The sequence below is a fragment of the Zeus faber genome (genome assembly GCF_960531495.2).
Source record: "Zeus faber genome assembly, chromosome: 8".
NCBI lineage: Eukaryota > Metazoa > Chordata > Actinopteri > Zeiformes > Zeidae > Zeus > Zeus faber.
In genome coordinates, this window is record NC_137195.1 from 18591543 (window position 1) to 18614375 (window position 22833).

The following is a 22833-nucleotide window of genomic DNA, read 5'->3' on the forward strand; positions in this document are numbered from 1 at the left end:
CCGACAGGTTTCTGGAAATCGCCGAGCAAAGCCCCAGACCGGAGGCAAATAATAGCGCAAAGAGCGACGAGCATGTGGTGTGAACTGCTCACAGCGCCGATGGCTTGCAGGCACCTGTGAGACATCAAGCAACCTTAATATCTGGTCGTGTGGGGCTCCGGTGAGTGACGCTCCGGTGAGGAGTGACACAACGAGCTACAGCCAATGAGAGCAGACCCGGAGTGAGGGGGAGAGGAGGAGTCGAGAAGGAGAGACGGAGAGACGGGGGCGCACCCTGTCCCGTGCATGGTGTCGCGTCATTTCCCGGTGTCACTTCTCCCGCGCGTTTTTGTGACACAAAACGTCGCTTGGAGACCAGGAAGATTGGCCGTGGATTCCTCCCCGGTGCAAGATCTTGTGACGCGTGGCCCGCTGTCGCCGATCTGTCATGTCGCGTGAAACCGCAAGGACTTCAAGATTCCCGATCGCGAGACAGAAAGTTGTGTAGCGTGAACAGCACGGCGATCTGACGCCTTTGAAAGTGGTGTGGTGTGTCCATGGCATTATCTGAGGGTGCCGTCATTATGGGCAAAGCAACACTGCAGGACTACAACTGGTTAATACTGGAAAGTATCATCAGCGATGGTGTGACAGGGTGTTTTGACTTAAGGAAGACCAAGCGCGGGCTCATTAAATAAATCCCAGCGGTCCGGAGCACTCTAGTCCAGAAACGGGGAGTGGAGGAATAATAACTTGGACCTAACGGCTGGGGACTCCCAGGAGAAACAGAAGGGTTTTGCTGTACGGCCAGGCCTCGCTACGCCACAGCGGCCGATTGATCGCGGTATTGAAGTCTCGGAGGAGAAAAGAACAATTTCTCTGAATACCAGCGCATCTATCAGAATTAAGACGCTTCTTTTTGCACATTGCTTGAGGATCCCGTTCAATTCCCGCGCCGGGCTCCGCTCGGCTCCGCGTCCTGCACGCAACACTGATTGGCCTTTGGAGGAGGAGAAGGGATCGAACGCGAGCGCTGAATCAATGAGATCCATGATGACTGATGAACAGCGGGGCACAACTTGATATACGTCTCTATTCCTCTGTTTCTCACACAGAGGCGAAAGCGCACGCAGGGCAGAGTCAAGGTCCAAGGTCCAATCCCTGGTGAGGCTGAATGACTGAGAGGGATGAAAATAAAATTGACGAAGAATATGAGCAAGACACAGAGAGGGGGAAAGAAAGAAAGGAACCCCTCGCTTCACGGGCAAGGAGGAGAAGAGAAGGAGAGAGAGAGGTTAGGGGGAGGTGGAGGGAGGCGAAAAGGATAAATGCCGTTCATTAGAAATGAAATAACGGGCGACACATCGTCCTGCAGCTTCCTTATCGTCCCTCTAATTAAAGTCCTACCAATGAACGCAGAGCGGTTGTTACCTTCACGGAGATATGTAATTTCTTTATTTGAGCGAAAAATTGAAACTTGTCCCCAAAGGAGCCGGAGTCGATAGGTCTCAACAGATTGCATAATGTCTGGAAACATTTAGAATCGTGTCCCCCCTCCCTCCCTCCCTCCCCCTCTCCACCCCTCTGTCGTCCCCCCACAGGGCTGATTCGCCTGCAGGAGCTCATCAAGGCGCCGTCGCGCTACAACATCCGGTTAAAGATTCGTCAGTTGCCAGTGGACACAAAGGATGCCAAGCCACTGTTGAAGGAGATGAAGAGGGGGAAGGAGTTTCACATCATCTTCGACTGCGGCCATGAGATGGCTGCCGGAATCCTCAAGCAGGTAGGTTTCCTGCGTGCGCGCCTGCAGGTTTATCTCGATACGAAAACACACGGCCATTCAATCTATCCAAATCATTTCTAAATCCAAACCATTTCACTTTTCTTTAATATTCAATCAAATAACCTCAAAAGTATTTTTATGAATTACAAATGTATTTACTCACTCTGGTCAAATTCAAATTCTACTATACTCCAAAGTAATTGTGTACTGTGTGTCATTGTGTACTCCAATGTCATTTAAATATGGCCCATCTGTGTGTGTGTATTTGTGTTTGTGTCTCTGTGTGTATTTGTATGTGCGCGTGTAGGTTTTGTGTGCACGGAGGAGTTTAACTCGCATTTGGCTTCGCATTAGGGAGCAGTTTGCAAGCGGCATGTATGATTTGGAGGCGAGAGGCTTTTCGAGCGGCTCGCGATCTAAACTGTCACATGATGTCATCGGGTGTAAGAACGGAGCACAGTGACTCCATTAAAAAAGCCTTCATATTCCGCCTGCTTTGGGGAATTCATCAAATATTAAAGACAACATGATTCGGCCCGGCGATCTGTCCCTCTCCCAGGGTTTTTAATCAATGGCGGAGTGTCGAATTGCTGAGGAAGGTCAAGGACTCCCATCATTAGTAATGTCAGAGAGACACCCTGCTAATGGGAGGTAATGAAGGACCAGACTGCTCTGCTCTGATATTATTCTCAGCGGGTGAGACGCCGCTCGGTTAAGGGATTTTAAAATATGCCTCGTCCCATCGATGGAAACACTTCAGTACGCCCCCCCCCCCACAAGCCCTCGACAGAAACAACGGGAAACATCTCCATATTTTCTCCGACGCGACACTTGCTTCCGATCCAGGCCAATTTGATGGCTTATGATCGTGCATTGGAATAGGTCAAATTGGACGAGTGAACACAGGTTTAACACAGGTTTCCTACGCCGACGGTTTAACGTAACGTCGGGTTCCTGCGAGAACAACGATCAGAGCCGTCTCGTCGATAGGTGGGTCCTCAGATTCCAATCTGGCCTCCCACCTGTGCTCTGACAGAAGCCCTTTGCTAACCGCCGGGTGCCATTTAGCCTCCCTTCCCTGTTTAACTGTCCTCTCCATTTGCCCGGGACGATCGTGATCTGTGATTCATAACGGCTCAAGCCGCCCCAGGGAACGGTGGGCGAGGTTTCACCCACTCGCCCCCAGCACAGCTGGTTCTGACAACAACACTATAGTGCTTAAATAGGGGTGGCAGGCAGCCGGCCAACCACACGCACCCCCCCCCCCCCCACACACACACAATGGACGATGACACAATCACAGCTGGGAATCCGGATCCAAAAACTCGCCGTCCCCACACAGCCACACAGGCCCCTTTTTACTCTACAGGGTGGATGTCTGATGCCTATTTTATCAGTGGAATTACCATCTTTGTCAGCGATGTTAAAATGACGTGGTCCGCGTCTCATTCACCTTCCATAACAGGTCGTATCACGGCAACGTCTGTGAGGTTGACAGAGTCACGCAGGTGAATGACAAAGGCCAAACATGGAGCCTAGAGAGCTGAATATGCTTTTCTAGATCGATACCCTGAGCTTCAAAGGCGGAACCCGGAGGCGGAACTCAGAGCTGGGAGATCCGGAGAAGGGAGCTCAAATTCTGGGCTTTGTTTTTTGCCGTCGCATTATCCAGTCAGTGTTAACCTTTTCATTGTCACATGGCCACGATGACTCTAGACTATGATATGGATCGATCGTTTTGGTGGCAAATAGCACACCTGTGTGTTCGGATTTATTGGAATTGTATTGCCATTTACTAGCCCATACAAAGGAGGTTTGAATCCAATATTAAAAAAAATATGACATCATATGAGGTTTCATTTTATTTTATAGTGAGTTCCACAGTACATCATAGGCGTGCTTCTCTGTCATTTGGGTGAATTTATGAATGGATGGATGGATGGAGGAGAAAGTTGTTGTTTTTGATCTTGTTTCATCGGAATAGCCTTTATATCACACACACACACACACACACACACACACACACACGTACGTTACATTTGCCATGAACAGAAAATGTATTCCCTTTCGCTGTCCATTTTATTTCAAGCTCCTTTCAATTACAAATCTTTTACTCCCCTCATCTCTCTTTTCCTTTCCACCCCTCTCGCTATCTCTCTCATAGGCTCTTGCCATGGGGATGATGACGGAGTATTACCACTATATATTCACCACACTGGTAAGTTCAGGAGTCGTTTTGTTACCAGACCTCGCTCTCATCTCCATGTCCACTTTCAATACTTGTTGCCGTTCGAAGAAATGAGGCGTTGCTTCTTCTCAGCCCTCCTTTTGTTACCTCTTTGTGCCTCATCCTATGTCTTATGTTGACTTTTGGAATTCTATAGCAGATTCTTTGTGTATTATTATTATTATTATAAACACTTTATAATAAAAATACACAAACAAATCTGCTGGAATTGTATTGCCATTTACATCATCATGGAGTTTCATTTTATTTTATAGTGAGTTCCACAGTCCATCATAGGCAGAGCACATAGCATTTAGCAGAGCGAGTGCTTCTCTGTCATTTGGGTGAGTTTATGAATGGATGGATGGATGGAGGAAAAAGTTGTTTTTGATCTTGTTTCATCTGAATAGCCTTTATATCTCACACACACACACACACACACACACACACACACACACACACACACACACACACACACACACACACACACACACACACACACACACACACACACACACACACACACACACACACACACACACACACACACCTTACATTTACCCTAAACATAAAATGTATTCCCTTTCTCTGTCCATTTTTTTTCATTGCTGAGTGCTGGCTTACTATTATTGCACATTTTATTGTTAGCGTAGCCAGATTTGGCTGTGCAACTCCTCCCATAGTTTTAAGCCACATACACGAGAGATATAGCAAAATCACAGGCTCGGTCCCGACAGTTGTGCTCTCACTTTGTGGATGGTTTCCACCAGCTGTGCAGGAGATATTGCCCTTTGTGTGCCAAAATGTTGCCCACAGAAAAAGAGCATGTATACTTAAATTAAAGCAGAAATAAGCAAATCCAATTGGCCGCAATGCAACAATGAACATCTAAGTCACAAAGAAAGTCTTAATCCTTCTTACTGAAAGGATCACGCGGGGAGAAACCTCTTTTAGTGAGCATGTCCCTCATTCTGCTTCAGAATGAGAGTGTTTCACCAGGTAGCACAGCCCCCCACACGGTTCAGCCAAATAGATGCATGAGGGACAGCCGCTCGGCTTCTCCTGGAGGAGCTCAAATTGGACGTGAGAAGAGCGTGTCAGCTCTCATTCTACTGCTGAAAGAGAGAGGACAGCAGTGCCCAGCTCCTCTGACGCGCATTGGCTTTGCAACTGGAGTTGCTCTCTCTCTCTCTCTCTCTCTCTCTCTCTCTCTCTCTCTCTCTCTCTCTCTCTCTCTCTTTCTTCCTCTCTCACATACAGACACAGGACTGCACATATCTACATACACAAATACGGAAACTGATACACGTGTTTACAAAGACATACATATGCATTTACACACACGCACAATCGCACACACGCACACACCCGCACACACACACACACACACACACACACAGTTACCTATTCATAAACACACAGTTATGCACAGGCACATGCACACACACTCTAACTCAGAAATGCACATATTGAGTTAGAGTGTGCACATGCGCACACTTGTAAACACAGATTTGATCCGGGCTCTGCTGAGATCACGGAAGAATGGAGAGAAACAAGTCAAAGTAATGACGCTTCAAGCTTTAAGTTAATTTGATAACAGCTGGGTTTTTTCCTTCCCACCAGAAGAATACAAAGGGTTCATGGTTTCAGGGTCATGTACGGGTGCGTGTCAGAGAATGTGTGTGATTCCTCTCCATAATGTTCTGCTATCTGACAGACAAAAGTCACAGCCACAAAGAATAGACATCTGGTGAGAGAAGAAGCCCAGCAATGCCTGGTTCAGAAAGACATTGAGGAGGGAGCATATGAACACAAACATACAATATATACATTTTATAAAGCATATTGGAATATTATATGAAGCGTATGGATTCAGGGTACTCCTCACTTAATGACCGAGTTCCGTTCCTAGGACCAGGTGGTTAAGTGAATTGGTGCCAACGCTAGTGTAGTAGATACTGACAGACTGCGGGAACGATACTGAAACTGAATAGTGAGGAGTACCTGTATATAAGTAAAAGTTGATAAAAGTCATTAGAAAATATCTCCTTCATTCCCCCCTTTAAGACTCACTCAGTCTTACAAAAGTGTGACTCCATTGGTCACTTAGCTCAAAACATTTAAATGCATTGTTGAAAACAAAACAAAAAAAGAAACAAACCCAAAACATTCAAATGGGCAGAAGGTATAAAACAGAGGGCAGGGTGGCTGAGCGTAAATGGTGGAAATCTCCAATCTCCCCTTCCTCAGCAAGACAACTGAAAAAAACGTTTACAAGCAAAACAATTACAAGCGACCTAATGATTAATCGATTATTGTTGAAGCACCACTAAAAATGGAAATGGGAAGCCATAGTTCACCTATCATTGATTTCATTTGTATCTATTTTCATATATTGTCCCATCTTTGTGGAGACCAACCCGCTCACCAAAGCTTTGAAAATAGGTATAATACAACATGATAGGAATAGAAGAATCATCAGTGTCAAAGCATTTGAGCATTGGTTATAATGGAACAAACACCTTAAGTCTGACATGATAAAAGCAACGATTAGACACTGGAAACATCGCAAACGTATTCTGGGTGCAGTGCGTTATTTAAGTCCCGCCGCTGGACGGTGCTCCAGGGTTGGGCCGATGAGCAGGACAATGGCGATGGCGAAGAGGAAGGTAATCAAATAGACGCCGTCAGGGCGTCGTTGATCATTTCGCTACCTTAACTGCTGCCGCGGTGGTGCGGTGGGTTTGGAGCGGGCCCAGGGATCGGGCCGAGTTCTAGCTTTTTTCTCCAGAAGTCACAGATTACCAGCCAGGCTCTTGGTCGGAGGCTGTGTAGTGGTCCTTCGAGTGGGACAGGTAGGGCTGCCCCGAGCCCAGTCACGTTGGTCTGGCGACCATGTGTTGCACCTGCGTGGTGTCCTCTTCGTCTTTCACATTTTGCTGTGAACCTTTTTAAATCTCTGTCACAATATTGTCCGGCTTACATTGCAAAGGTCTTTCAAGATCACACAATTACATCACTTCCACAGTTATCACAGTTAATTATTACAGAGATGCATCCAAAATCCACTGACATAGATTGAAGGAAATCAAAACAAATTATTCAGCCGAATGATCTTTAGCCTTCATCCCCCCATTTTTGAGAGATGACCATGTGTCCTCTCAAACACCCTCTGAAACCATTCACAACACCACAGCCATCACCTCTAATCTCCTGTGCTCGTTCCATCATCAGCACTATTTCTGAAACATAGCAGACAGTAGACAAAATTATTCACAACTTAAGCAACTAGAGAGGTTTGGAAAAGAGAGGTTATGTAAGAAAAGAGGTTATGTGATTCACATAACAAGTACATTTAAAAGTTTAGTGTTTAACAGTATTCCTCATTTGTTTATTTTCTTTTAGTTTATGCGGACTAACTCGTTGATCAATAACAATTGATCAACCATCCGTTATCTCATGTTCAATTTGTGTTACCGAACCTTTAATAAATGGACATAATCTAACATCCCAAACTCGTTTACAACCCCAAAATGCATTTTGTGTTGCATTTTGTGACTGTAAAATATTTAAATAGTAAGAGTAAATCTATAATTTATATATATATATATATATATATATTTTTTTTTACATAAGAAATTCTAGTTGTCACTGAATCTTAATATTACAGTGTAGAATTGATGACATTTGATTTATCATATTTTACTCTATCGAGTTCTGGGCCGCTGCACGGGAAAGGCCGTGGCCTGCGGAGCTGTCCATGGTCCTGCAGGTTTGAGGCCATCTGTGGTTCAATGCCAGTTTTGACCACTTTATCACTATTCCCTTTTAACTGTTTTTTTGATCTCTTTTGAGTTTCGCAGGAATTATAGAACCGTGTTTGTCAACGGTTGTGACACCGTATTTGTACAAAAATGTATTCACAGTTTCAACAAGTTGCTTTTGGAGTGCGTTTTCAAAACGACCGGACTGCTGCGAGTCCCGCAACCTACGGATTTATAATAAGATATTATAATAATAATTATAATAAGAATTATAATAATAATGATGATGATAATAATAATGTCAAAATATAATTTATAGGTCACTGGAAAGTCTGGGCCTGACACCACTTAGAAATGCGCTTCAGTTGCACCAGCTCTCTGAAAGCGATCACGCAGTGGAACCTTTTTTTTGGTCTCGCGCAGTTACCACCAGGTCTCTGCAGACGGTATTAACTTCACTCTATGTGCGTGTGGCTATTAGCGAATTATGAATTGGACGCAATTTTCAACGAGGCTCATTTCCACAGAATGGGGCCACATGCATGCATATTACCTAATTTAAAAACGTGCAAATATTGTAGCACCGGTGCACCAAGATGCTGTTTAAGGAGCAGCGCAGCCAGCGGTGCATTTCAACCCTTGTGGATGCTTTGTGAATTAGATGCTCGCTTCTTCTGTTATTTGCGGTGGTTTAGCGGCCGCAAAAGCCACTCAATCGCTTTGTGGATACGCCCGTCGGAGCCCTTCAGTCCGTTGGGATTGTGTGATGCAGTGACATCACAGAATGGAAGGTCCAGAACAGCATAGTTTGTTATACCCTGTAATAGTTTGGCAACACTTAGAAACCAAACACTTCGTGTTCCATTGGTGGAGGAGCTGCAGAAGTTGGTGCTTGCTTTTTCTATCAAACATCAGAGCTATTGTTCATTGTTCAAAAAATGTCCCAGGTTATTATCGACCTGGTTTTCACCGAACTGGATCTTTGTAGACAAGGTCTTTACAGACCTTCTCGGCCTTGCAGGAGTAGAGTGTCATTCAACGGGTTACCAGTCAGATAGGAATGTCCTTCGGGTCATACTCTGTTGCATACAGTATAATACACTGTAGTAACTTGTGTAGTAACTCGGTGAAACCCTGGGGTTAAACTGATCATGTACGATGCAGCCATCAATATAGAAGAATGAGGAGCAGAGGTCTACCACAGTAAAGTGCATTGAAAGAATTGACGTAATCACTGCCGGGTTTGCTGACGCTACAACGTTTCCAGAGAGTTGACGCAGTCATATATAAATCTCATTTTTATTTCACAGTTTACAATTTGGTTCCACTGCCGCTTCATGAAATAAAATGCTGGAACCCAACATGATGTATCTAAATTTAGTCAAGGTCTCCACATCAATATACTCACATGCATTTCGCCACACAAGGATCATTATGGAATTAACATTAGCCACAGAAGAGCAATCAATCAATACTGGCTCACAGACTATAGGGTAAGACAACTACATAATTAGCCACTGTTTATGTGAAGATAATCCCTTTAGTGGGTGTGTTTAAGGGAATATGTGCTCGGACTGTCTCTCAGGATTTGTCTATTGAGGACACTACTGAATGATGCGCATCAGAGGGGATTTATAAGTGGGTATATGCAACACCAACTGAAAAAGTAGCAGGTCCCTGTGTATACCCTGCACTACACCACTGTCCGTGTCCTAGTTGGGGGTTGCGACTGGGAGAACACAGATTAGATGAAGGGATAAGGGTGGGGGTGGGAGTTGCTGGGCTTTGCCGTTAAAGGCTGGGGGCTGCAGCTGAAATTCCTGGGCCCCTGGCTGCACAGAGGGAGGGGACATTAATCATCTGATGAGTGCCATTACGACTTTTATTTTTAAGCTTTAACCTAAAGCTCCCATTAGTCGGGAAAAAATCGCCGAAAAAGAAAAACACAAATTGGTCAATCTGATTATTTTCCACGCGTGCAGACTTTGTCTCTTCTGTTATTTCCAAATTACTTCAGACCTTTTAAATAATTATGATTATAATAATTATTTATTTAATTGTGTATATCATAATTATTTGTTATTAATTAATACTCAGTATTGCTAAATTAAAGCTTAAAATTTGGCATCAAGTTTTATACCGTATATCGATAGTTACTTGATTCAGTATCAAGTTGTGATTACATCTTGTGAAAAAATGATAAAGAATGGGCCTTGTTATCCTTTTTTCATCTTTATAAGAGGGCACAGAGCGCTCCTTCTTTTTTGCCTGGTGCATTTTTTAATAACTTTAGGCACAAACAGGCCTCAGCACAAACACGCTGGCAAGGAGTGCAAACGGGCCGATCCCCTGTCTTAGTCGTACTTTTAATTTGGTCTCTACTCATCCATAATAATTTTATCATTATTTTTTCGAGGATTAAAACAATTTTCAGCCTATAAACATAGTGGGTTGACCCTTCCCCAGAGTAATATACCACTGTTCGACACAAAACATCCAACACTAATGCAGTCTTTTAGAGAAATAAGCAACTGCTTACCTTGATCTAGTCGGACGGTTTGGTGGATACTTTTAGTCGAACAGAGACACCTCAAATCGGATCGGGAGTGCCCTCTCGTGGCTGGCTTGTCAAATTGTGGAAGGTTTCATCTGGGCTAGGCTGAGATCATGGATGAATCGAAAGAAATAAGTCAAAGTAACGACTCTTTAAATGTCTTTAAATAGCTTTTTAATAACAGCTGGGTATCTTACTCAGCTGTTATTAAATACTCACTTAACAAACTACCTGTTTTATGACCGTTCAGACTTACGACCAGCTCTCCAACCAGTTGGTATTGTACGCTGCGTACAATACCGCGGCGTCTTAGTGTCAAGCACCTCATCGCACATCACCCTTTATATTCTATGTTCCCTATATACATCTCATCTCATCCCCGCTATCAGTCTCATTCCCGCAGTCTGTCAGTATTCACTACACTAGCGTTCACAATGGCCGCGCTCCCCTTAGCATGAAATAACACGGGTCCTCGCATATCAACCAGTTCGCTTAACCACCTGTTCCTAGGAAGGGAACTCAGTGGTTAAGTGAGGGGTACCTGTATATCCACGTGCACCCCGCAGCACACACCAGAGGAATAGAAAGTGCTCGTTGTTTCAGCAGAGTCGTATAACTGAACATGAAGGTGTGTCAGAGGGAGAGGGAGAGAGAGATATCTGGGTGTTTCCCACAACTTCGGTGCTAAAAGTTAGCCTGGGAACCAGACGGATCTGCAGCTCATGTTTCATTGCTCTGGCAAAGTTTAAGTCTTGCCACCCTCCCATTCAAACCGGTTTCCACCCAACCCCGCCAGGGTCGTGCCAATCACAATTGTTTATCTATTATGGGGCGGGTTTGATACCATGACGATGCAGAGGAGAGCCACTGACGCACCAAGATGGCTGCTGCTGAAGTGGAACTGTGGTCTGTTGAATCCACTATCGTAACAGTACTTCAGTACTTTTTGCACAACTTGCTGTTCTCTAACAAGGAGCTGAACGGCGAAATTCAAAACAGGTGTTTGAGCCATGAATTGAAAAACAAATGTCCTGGTTCAATTAGAATTGGTATTTAAACAGTCCTCTTCATCATGCTGTTCACATTTTGACATCATGAGACCAAGACGACACCTAACAACTGATCAACAGTACCTCGCCGTTGCGAGGCTTCAAACAGGATGTTCTCAGAGGGAAGTGGCCACTGAGCTTAGAGAGTCACAGAGTGTCATCAGCAGCTTGCAACAGAGATACAGAGAGACTGGAAGAGTCACAGTAAGGCATAGAAGTGGACGTGCTTTGGCCACATCCCACACTGATGAGCGCTTCATTGTGAACAGTGCCCTGCGGAACCAGATGATGATGCCACTCAACTGCAGGCACATTTAAGGGAGGTGAGAAGCACCCAAGTGTCACGACAGACCATTCAAAACCATTGACATCAGCGTGGTCTGCGTGCTAGACGACCTGCAAGGATACCTGACCACACCACCAGGCACAGGCATCATCATCTTGCACGGGCCAGGGAGCATTGACGCTGGAAGAGGGACCGGTGGCCTCAGTGCTGTTCTCTGATGAAAGTCGATTCACGTTGAGCAGAAATGATGGCCGTCAACGATGTCGGAGACGTCAAGGAGAGCGCTATGCATCAGCCACTGTTGTCACCAGACGAGCCTTTGGTGGTGGTGGTGTTACAGTGTGGGCAGGTGTGTCTAGTCAATATAGAACTGCCCTACACTTTGTGAATGGTACAGTGACAAGCCCATACTACCTGAATAACATCATTCATCCATTCATTGTGCCCCTGCATGAACAACACAGGCATCATTTCATCTTCATGGACGCCAATGCTCCAGCTCATGGAGGTGACATCATTAGGGAACGGCTGCTGGAGACTGGGGCACCTCAAATGGAGTGGCCTGCACTTTCTCCAGGCCTGAATCCCATAGAAAACCTATGGGATCAGCTGAGTCGCCGTGTAGAGGCTCGTAACTCTGTACCCCAGAACCTCAATGACCTGAGGGCCGCCCTTCCAGAAGAGTGGGGGGCCAGGCCTCAGCAGACAATAAGTCGACTTGTGAACAGCATGAGACGTCGTTGTCAAGCTGTAATTGATCCTCAAGGGCACATGACAAGTTATTGAGACATTTTTTGTTGTGGTAAACCCACCACTGTTGTTGGCTTTTGTTTCAATCAATTGTTTGAGATGAGGAAATCACCATTGCATGCTTGTACTTAAATGCCCTACTTTCATGATATAATATCACTGTAGCGTGAACTTTTTACATTTTCCATAAATTTCACCCGAAAGCCAAATATCCCTAACTTTTTGTGAGTAGTATATATTGCTTATACACTACCAGCCACTCAGAATTGCTGCCCCTCGCCAGCTGCTAGCTACATACATCTATTCAGAAAAGCACGGACCTGTCACAAGCCTGTCATGGACCATCCTGCAATTCTAGGCGGCTGCATCTGTATAAAGCATACTGTTTAAGAATATTATATTAAGCGTATGGATTATATAAGTAAAAGTAAATACCGTATTTCCTCAAATATAAACCGGTAGTCAAATGAAAACCGGATCTTGTTCTGGTGCGGAGCTCCGCTCCCAAATAGAGCAAATAAAAAAAGTGTGTTTTTATTGTACGGTATTTAATTTACCCCGCACTACTCTTACTGCTCTCGCTCTCCAGCACTCCAAGCAGGAAGTGGTGCATTCAAGGCAAACTCGGAAAACGGGTAGCTACTAGCGCTCTCTTTTTTCACCATACATGTGTTTGCATGGCATGGCATCCAGGCTGAAGTTTGAATTAAAATTCATACTAAAATATTGTTAAAAGCCTTTCATGTCTGCCATGACTCTGTTGAGCTCTGGCAGGAGTTCTGTGCTGTCTGGAGTCAACTAGACACAGCTGAACTCAATCTGCCATGAGTTGGTGCTCTTATAACTAGGAGGAGAAACCATTGCTGTGTTTGCTCTCCCACCAACCAGACCCGTGTCCCCTTATGCTTGTGAAGTGCATCTAAAGTGAGTTATTCTTTGTTTATCAGTTTGATAATGCCATGTGTTTTGTTACATTTATGAATAATTCCAGTGTTTAACTGATGTATTCTTTGTGTAATGAATACAGACCCACCACTTGAGAAGTTAAAGCGGAGGTTTATGCCGGAATAAAGTTCCTTTGTGTGGAAGCTGCCGCCTTGCTCTCCCTAATTCCGGTGCCTCACGTCAGATATTTGATGTCCCTATATCTCCCTCTCTTGGGAGTGCTCTCCAATTAGGTTACGCCTAAAACAATGGTCCTTCGAGCCGGAAAAAGTGACATTCCAACAAAAATGAGTGAGGATAACCTTAGCCTGTGGACCTAATAATACTGTGCCTGGATCTACTGGCCCACTGTACACTCCCAACTTGGAGGAGCCATAGTGACTTCATAGGGGCCGGACCTAAGACAACACCATTAGGCCGTGGGAGAGGAAGGTAGAGATGAGCCCCTGCCTACTTAAAGGACTATATAACAGATTTATCAGGGTGGCAACATAAAGGCAGAGGGCAGCCTGCCCACTCACTAACTGGAAGAGACAGACCAGAGGAGAGGAGTTCCAGGCATAGCTCCTCCTCCTCCTCTTTGCGGAGCAGAGGATCTAATCTGCTCCTGAAAGAGGCTTTGGACACTGTCCAAACAGCTACTGTAAGCTGGAGGAGAAACTTAAAGGTATTTAACTGGATGAGCTCTATAAACAGCAGCAGGAGGAAGAACAGGCAGAAACTTTTTACAGGACATTTGATGACCAGGCTTGGGAGGCTCCCCAGTCCCGAGAGGCTTTGACAACCAAGCTGTCAAGAGCTAGGAATCTTAGGCAGGTGGGAAGGGAATATGAAGAAGCAAAACTAATATCTTCTTTGCTTCAGGAAGAGAAAACAGATATTGAGCAGAACGGAGATAACACCAATGGATCATCCATAAATGGCGCTGAAGGAGGTTCCTCTATGGCTAGACAGCTTCTCCCATCACCTGGAAAGGATGTGCACTCTGCAGGTGAAATTCGTCCGGAGCTGCAGAGTGAAAGAGAGCTGCACTATATCACTGGGCAATCAGCATTCACCGTCATCCTTAGGTACATCCTACTTCCAACCTGATGCTGCTGAGGTCCATCCAGCTGCATATCACTTTCATGGTCCATCATTCACCCAACCAGACCACAGGCTGCCCTCTGCCTCCCACCGGATCATCACCCAAAGTCACCACCCTTCGGTATCAACTTACAGTATGTGGCAAAAGCCTCTCAGGCACTATACCAGCAACAGCCACTCCCTCAACAACTAATGATCCAACCTAACTTAATAGAGCTTCTTGTTGCATCTACTTATGGCATACCCAAACCCCGCCTTACTTTGGGTCGGAAAGGAAAGTTACTTCCTCTTAAAGAAGATGGCCTTTAATAATCTGCTTGGTAACCAGACACATCTCTTTGAGCAATACAAGTATCAGCTCCTTCTGGACCATCTCAAACACCCAAGTGCTTAGAAGCTAGCCAGAGCTTACATCTATGATAACCAGCCATATTCCATAGCCATGAGGGGACTGGAGGCTAAGTATGGCTAGCCTCATCAGTTGATCCAAAGTGAGATAAGCAGCATTCTCAATACCCCTGATTGGCTTACTGAAATCTCTGGAGGGAGACAACAGGTGTGAGATGAAGTGTGGGTCCCATGTACAGATGTTTCCTGATTTCGTCATTTATATGGTTATATATTTATTGCCTTGTTTGTTTATTTCAGGATTATTACATAGGCAAATTTGTTTTAATTTGCGTGCTACGTCCACATACATCCTCTTTGTACGCGTGAGTGAATGAACTTTGTCTGTCTGTCGCTGCTGCTCCGTCTGTCGCTGCTGCTCCGGGGTGAGGATCGGGGCCGCACCGGGTGACTTCTTCCAGACTCCTACTTGCCCCATCTATTCCGGTATTTGCCGTAATGTTACCACCGAAATGTGTGACCTTCTTATATTCTCACGGCTGCCGTCAGAAATAGTGACTTGTTTGTTGCTGGCTCTGTGATGATCCCAGACAAAAATACTTTTGTCCATATAAAGGTTAGAGGATGGTTAATCACCTGAAAACATTTGGTTCGTGCTCATCTTGACTTTCTCTTCTTTTTCCTCGCGGCTAAATAAATTAATTCATCCTGGAATATTCAACTAATTAAAACACTATATATGTTCTGTTATTCTTCTGTCGTGATTACAAAAATGTATGTCTGGGAAGGAGTTATTCTCTTCTCTTTTTTTCCCCCGATAAAATCAGGATGACAAAAAGCAGAAATAGGCACAGCAGGATGATAACATACTGTTTAACTATATAAATAGTTATACCATATTTAACTGCCCCCGCTGTCACTTCATCCTGGTGCCGGGCCTTCATATTGTATGGAACAGCCGTGTCTCCTAATGCATATTGAGGCAGGAGGTCAAGTGGTCTGGTTTGTTAATTTTGGTTTACATCATTAGAATGCATAAGTTGCTTTATATTTATTATGTTTATTTTTTTTTATTTTAGTACCATTTTTTTTATAATGTGGTTATAATAATTTTATATTATGAGCCAAATGTATTATTGTAATGTCTTATGTCATAACGTTCGCAGCAGCAGGTACACGCCAGAGTTGCAAAGTCTGCTTATATACACGGCTTTGGGCTTTAAAAGTAGTTAAAAACGACGTTATACGTGTTAAAAGAAATAATCTATACAAAGGCTCGAGGAGAGAGGAACGCAGTGGAGGAACAGACACAGGACGTAGCTGAGTGGTTTCCGGAATTTTGACCAATCACAAGACAGTTTGCAAGGGTGTGGCGTTTGTTTAGAACTTTTGGGCCGCTTTTAGGCGTTAGAGTGTGAACCAAGGTGCAAGTGCAACATCGTAACATATTATTCCCTGAGTCGGAACAAATAAACTATAGGTCTTAATACGACTGTATCTCGCATAATTCTGAACCGATTTTCATGAAATTTGGTTTGCAAAATCGAACATGATACTGGTTACTTATTGGAACAAAGTAATATCAATGCATTGATAAAGTAACCCAGAGGATTGTTTGTCTGCAGGCTGGACAGTTGCCATTACACTAAAATTATTAAATGAAATAAAAGTATTTTTTTACTTATCTGGACTTTCTTTTAGGGGTTGCCAGCCAAAAAGTTTGAGAACCCCTTGAGTAGACTACTGCCACACTTTTGAACTCCCATCCTCCATCGAGGGGATTTTCAGCTCTCAGTGAAAGAGGGCTGATTTCTCCATTCACTCAATTTTTCGACAGTTGAGTTGTGTTTGCATATGTTTGGGCTCTGTGTGACCTGTTGGGATCATACAACGATGGCCCATTAAGTGCAAACAAAAGCTACACTCAAAGGAATCTTGAATCTTCAAAAGCCCTCTCCAAAATATCAAAAATATTCTAAACATCTATATATTTACAGTATATGCAGACAGAGACATAAAACCTGAGGCAATGATATACGGAAAATCGTGATATTGAGTAGTACGATTATGATACTGTGACAATTTCCTACCGTCACATCCCTATTCTAAACACTACTTTTATGTACACACTGCTAGACCTCTCAACTTGGCTGCAGGTAAAAGCCCATGCTGGGACCATTGCAAATCTGTCTGACAAAGACAAGAGGGATGTAAAGAGGATTCGACCATCCCAACCATCTATCTATAAGAATATTCATTTAACCATCTAACATGACCGCATGCCAGCAGTAAAGAGCACTTGCATGATGATCAGTATACCATCACCAACTCCAACTCTCCTTAATCACCCAAACAGATCCCCTAATGTCATCTTAAAGGTAGTTCCAATTGTCCTCCATGAGAACGACAAACCGTTGGAAACATGCTATTCTCGATAATGGATCAGAGCGGTCCATCATCTTATCTGCTGCAGCCAAATTTCTTGGTCTGGAGGGTCACCCTGAAGACTCCAAACAGTCAGACAGGGTGTTTTGCATGTTCATGTATCCTCCATGACCTTCCGAATATCTCCATGAGGAGATCAGTCCTCCAGTTACCAAGTGCACAATACCTTTACTGCTAAAGACCTGAGTTTAGCTGATCATTCTTGTCCACTTGAAGTGTTACGACGATGTTATATTCATCTACAGGGTTTGTCATTGCTTTAGCTCAACAAGGTCCAGCCTTAGAACCTCATTTACTCCGATTATGCTCAATTGATCGTGCCCATGGAGCCAATCTGCACTGGCCTGGCAGGAGCCCCTGTAGCTGTCCTCACTGTTCTGGGATGGACCATCCAAGGACCCACTGGTCTGGTCTGGTTGCACATTCTGCCAGGCGGCAAACATGCCTTTTCACTTCTACCCCTTCCTCGTTGGATGCAAATGAACTGATGAGGAATGTTGTAAAATTGTGGCTAGTAGAATCCTTCCCGTATCAAGATGAAAAGGTACTGACCAGGTCAAACCTTAACAAGTATGCCCTTCAGCTCCTGAGCACAATGACCAGGCAAGTGGAAGTTGATGGACAACTAACATATGCAACTCCATTGCTCCATCATCCTAGATTCCCTTATCTTCATACTACAAAACAATCTGTTCTGTGTTTACCATTTAATATGGAACAAAGACTCTCAAGAGATCGGTGCATAAAGGGCACCAACGTGTATAAAGGGGAGATGGAAAGGCTCTTGGATGCTGGCTATATCGTCAAAGTGGATCCTGAATCTGAGGATTCTCAAGAGTTGTGGTTTGTACCACACCATGCCTTCAGTCAACATAGCGATAAGCACCGTCTTGGATTCAACGGTTCTTTCCAGCATCATGGGCAGAACTTAAATGGCAACTTACTGGCTGGTCCAAGTCTTGGACATTCCCCATTTGTAGTGTAACTCCGCCTCAGGCAACAGCCAGTGGCAGTGACTGGTGACATAAAGGGCATGTTTCACCAGGTACGCCTTTTACCCACGGACCATCCCCTCCTCCAGTTTAACTGAACCTTGAAAAGGGAGAGGACCCTTATGTCTATGAGGGGCAGCTCTTGGCATTTAGCACAACCTGCAGCCCTTGTTGGGCCATATATGCGCTACAGCAGCATGCCGAGGTACATCAGGAAGGAAATGAGGAGATTTGCAGGTCCATAGAGGACTCTTTTTACGTGGATAACTGCCTGGAGAGTGCCCTGACTACATTAATCTTGTAATCTCACCGCCGTAATAGAGCACTTCCCACTTGCTGCACAATCCGAATCCAGTGAACATTGGCTCTCCCACTCCACTGATTAACCTGATGAGCGTGGAGCTGTTGCAGAAACCTGTTGGGATATGAGCACAGAGTTGCAGCCACCCCCAGCTCTGCAGCACCCACACTACAATATATCTACCATATACTTGCATGTCAGTATGACCCTTTTGGGTACATCCTTACCTTCACCACCAGGGCTAAAAGACTGGTGTAGGAGCTGTGGAGGGCAGAGAGGGGTTGGGATGATCCAATTGAACCTGCCAGTCTGATTGATAGATGGAAGGCATGGAAGAGTGAAATTTCATCATACCATCATGTCTGCATACCTCCAACACCACACAAGAGTTTCACATCTTTTGTGATATGAGAAAGAGCCTATGGTTCAGTTGCCTACTTCCGCTCCAATGATCAACTGGGGCAGGCATCTGTGTCCTTTATCCAGGCAGAGTCTAAGGTAGGGCCTAGGAAACAGATCTTGATGCCCCGACTCAAGTTGTGTGCCACCCTCTTAGGTGCCCAGCTTGCTTCCTTGATCCAGATGGAAATGACATTACCCATCCAAAGGACCGCCCTTTTGAGTGATTCTACCACAGTGTTGTGATGGCTAAAGTCTGACTCATGTCGGTATGTGACAGCGACTGGTGTTTTGGTTCTCATGTAGGCCTAAGTCATTTTTCAGTTTTTTAAAGATTATGAAAGTGCAGGTTGTAAGCTTTCAAATGATATGTCATGCATTGAAACATGGAAATCTAAAAATATATTAAGGAGATATGCTTATTTGGATGTTGGTACACCTAATCTCCTCAAGCAGAGAAAATGCCCCTCAAAGATCCTGAAGTTTTTCCACACTTCAGAGGCAGGTATGGGTGGGAACAATAGCTGTTCTCCACCCCCATCCACCCCCACACAAGACTACCTGCCATTGTCAGTGGAATAAAGTGTGTAAAGTGTGTAAAGTATAAAAATAATCACATGTGAAAATATATGATACTCTCCCTCAGTATTTTGTTTATTTTCTGTTAATATTTATTTTAATAATTAATTGATGAAAATATTGGAAAATGCATAATTCAAGTTAATACTTTTTTCCGTTCTAAGTTCATGCTCACTATATAAGCCTGACCCCTCTATTTTTCTGTAACTTCTAAACATTTCCTGCATTTATTGTTTTATAACAATGATAGTATCAAGAAAGTGGCACTCACTTTTCAAACCTTTCACCAGTACATTCTGGGAATTGTTGAATTCTGGGAGCACCCCACCGCCCGCTTCCTTGTGATGCCAGTTTGGCGATATAAATAAGAGCTTCTGCCACCCTCTTCTCATAATCCATAACACAACAGAGATTAAATGTTTTCATGGAGAAGTGAAATGTCTTGCTTCTGGTGTTTATCTGTTGTTTTTTTATAACATTTTTAGGGAAGTGACATCAGGTCGTCCTCTGATGTGTTGTGGCGCAACATTTTTATTTACCATGCGAAGACCCGGTGTAGTCCAAGTTAATTCATCACGTAATTTTATCAAAACAGTTTCACATTCTGAATTGACATCATGCTGAATATCGAAGGATTATCTTGGTCTGCATGTGTGCATGAAAGGAACTGTGAGATCGCCGTTGGTGCTGTTGTTCCGAGTTCAACAATGGGTGAGTAATTCAAAGCTCAGTTTGAAAATAAATTGAGAGATTAAAAAAACAACTTGTGGAACTCATGAAACTTTCATTCATCATAGATCGAAAACATTCATGTGTCTGTTGACAATGACGCTGTGTTGCGTTTTGTTTATGGGAGTTGTTTCAAACAAAACTCTCGAACAATAGCAAGTGAAACCGAAGATGCAAATAGATAATCAGGCCCACACAATGCGTCCCAGACCGAGACCAAAACAAGCTTACTTTGGTGACAAACTATAAGTATTTAGTGATCCTAAGGCTGTTTTTTATTACAGTATATCGATTGGGTTCTTCAACATTTACATTTTTGTAATATGGAAAAAAACAACACAATGACAGCCAAGGCTATTCCTCTCAGAAGGGCCCAGGAGGACAACTTTCCAGCTGAGCTTGCTGCTCTACAATCCGGCAAGAGTATCCCATCCAACAACAGGTTATTGTCTCTGGCTCCCGAGTTTGACAGAAGTCTAGTGGGAGAGTCATGTGGGAGAACAGTTCCGGAGAGCTACTGATCTTGACCCAGAGATGATCCATCCCATAGTCCTGGACCCCAACCACCACAACTTTCAGCTACTTATCAAAGATCATGATGAGCATTTACTGCACCCAGGGCCAGAGAGAATCTTGAAATCAGCTGGAGGTACTGGTTGTTGAGAGGAAGAGCAGCCATCCGGCAGCATCAGCTCTCATGCCAGCATTATCAGAGATGGCAAGCCACTCCAGATGTACCCAAAATGGCTGATCTGCCACCAGCACCACTGCATCTCTTCAAGCCAGCATTCTGGTCAGCTCGTTGATTGCTTTGGACCACAATCAAGATTGGCCATTGGACAGAGAAAATCTGGGGCATAGTCTTAAAATGCATGACAACACGGTGCGTTCACTTTAGCCTTCCATCACTTTGTTTCTCAGAGAGGTCGGTCCCATTAACTTTTCTCAGATCAAGGCACTAACTGCCTTGGAGGGCAAGCAGAGCTGGATGAGGGTTTCAACACTATGGCACCAAGTTTGCAAGAACAGCTTCTTGATTACCAGGTCATTTTTCGCTGCAATCCTCCTGGTTTTGGTTTTTGCCACATTGACTGCTGGCATCTGGGAAAGGGAGATTTGGTCAGTCAAGGATGCTCTGCGTGTAGTTCTTGGAAGCGAATCCATTCCAGAAGCTGTCCACATTTCTAGTATAAGTTGAAGGCATCCTGAACTCCATACCACCTGGATATGTTTCATCTGACATTGCAGACCCTGACACCGTCACTCCAAATATGCTCCTTATGGGTCGGATGCTTCACCTTCTCAGGTGGTGTACCACAATGATGAGCTCATTGGAAAGCGACCTTGGCACCATAGTCAAATTCTTACAGACCATTTCCTGGGTAAGCTCCATCCGCCATTATCTTCCCAATCTGCAAATACGGCCTCAGTGGCATGCGGGCACCAGCAACCTTGAAAGTAGTAAGGTTATATTGATTGTGGACCTTCAGCTTCTCCATTTTCTCTTGCCCATCGGAAGAGTGACTCAAACACACCCGGGACCAGATGGTCGGGTCAGAACAGCAGAATCAGACCATTGCACAGCTAGTTCCATTGCCTGAGCTCAAAGATGATGATGTATAATGGACATGCCGCCCTCGCAAGTTAAAAGTCTTTAATGTCTGCCATGACCTTGTTGAACTCTGGGAGGAACTCTGTGCTGTCTGGAGTCAACTAGACACAAGTGAACTCAATCTGCCCTGAGTTGGTGCTCTTATAACTAGGAGGAGAAACCATTGCTGTTTGCTCTGTCACCAACCAGACCTGTGTCCCCTTATGCTTGTGAAGTGCATCTAAAGTGAGTTATTCTTTAATGTTTATCAGTTTGATAATTCCATGTGTTGTCTAGTTCAATTCATGAATAATTCCAGTGTTTAACTGATGTATTGTGTGTGTAATGAACCCACCACTTGACGAAGTTAAAGGGGAAGTTCTTGCCAGAATAAAGTTCCTTTGTGTGGAATCTGCCGCCTCACTCCTGTGCTTCATCTCGGATATTTGATGTCCCTAGGGGCCAGCCCTCTCGAGTTAGGTTGCAACAAAACAAATATGGTCAAATATACTTATTAAACTGAGGGAATTAGATATAAAAGCCTGCCTCTAATACAAGCCTGCTTCTAGTAAAGGCCTGGTACCCTCTGCAACGGAGGTGCATAAAGGCCCTGGCCACTGTTTGAGGAAATAGGGTAAAAGTCATTTGAAAATATCTCCTTCACCATCTCCATCCCCATCTCATCATGTAAACACCATCTCCATCCGTCCACGCCCCATGACTCTTACTGCTTGCGTCAGGTCAATGGTATCACTCACATCGTGCTTCAGTTGAAGCTCTGTCTTTAGAAGCCGGTTGCATTGTTTGAGTTTGGAACAAAAAGCCGTCTCTTCCTCTTCTATCTGTCTCCTGTGCGCTCTCTCTCTCTCTCTCTCGCTCTCTCTCTCTCTCTCTCTCTCTCTATCTTTCTCTCTCTCTCTCTCTCTCCCTTTATCCCCTCAACTCTCCATGCTTTCTAATAGTGCTGGGGGAAAACTGAGATAATTTTTGCTTTGAAATAAATACATTTCACGCTATTTTGGTTTC

The 22833-nt window shown here is 44.3% G+C and overlaps 1 protein-coding gene across 2 annotated transcripts in view; it reads left to right on the top strand.

The window, feature by feature from the left end:
- Window positions 1-22833, top strand: part of grik2 (glutamate receptor, ionotropic, kainate 2) — a gene marked incomplete at its 3' end in the record, with an annotated part of 152430 nt that overhangs the window by 50518 nt on the left and 79079 nt on the right. For both annotated transcript variants that reach the window (XM_080005174.1, XM_080005175.1), the window contains exons 4-5: window positions 1581-1762; window positions 3927-3980. In XM_080005174.1, the coding sequence (XP_079861300.1) occupies window positions 1581-1762; window positions 3927-3980 (236 nt within the window). The remainder of the gene's footprint in view (window positions 1-1580; window positions 1763-3926; window positions 3981-22833) is intronic.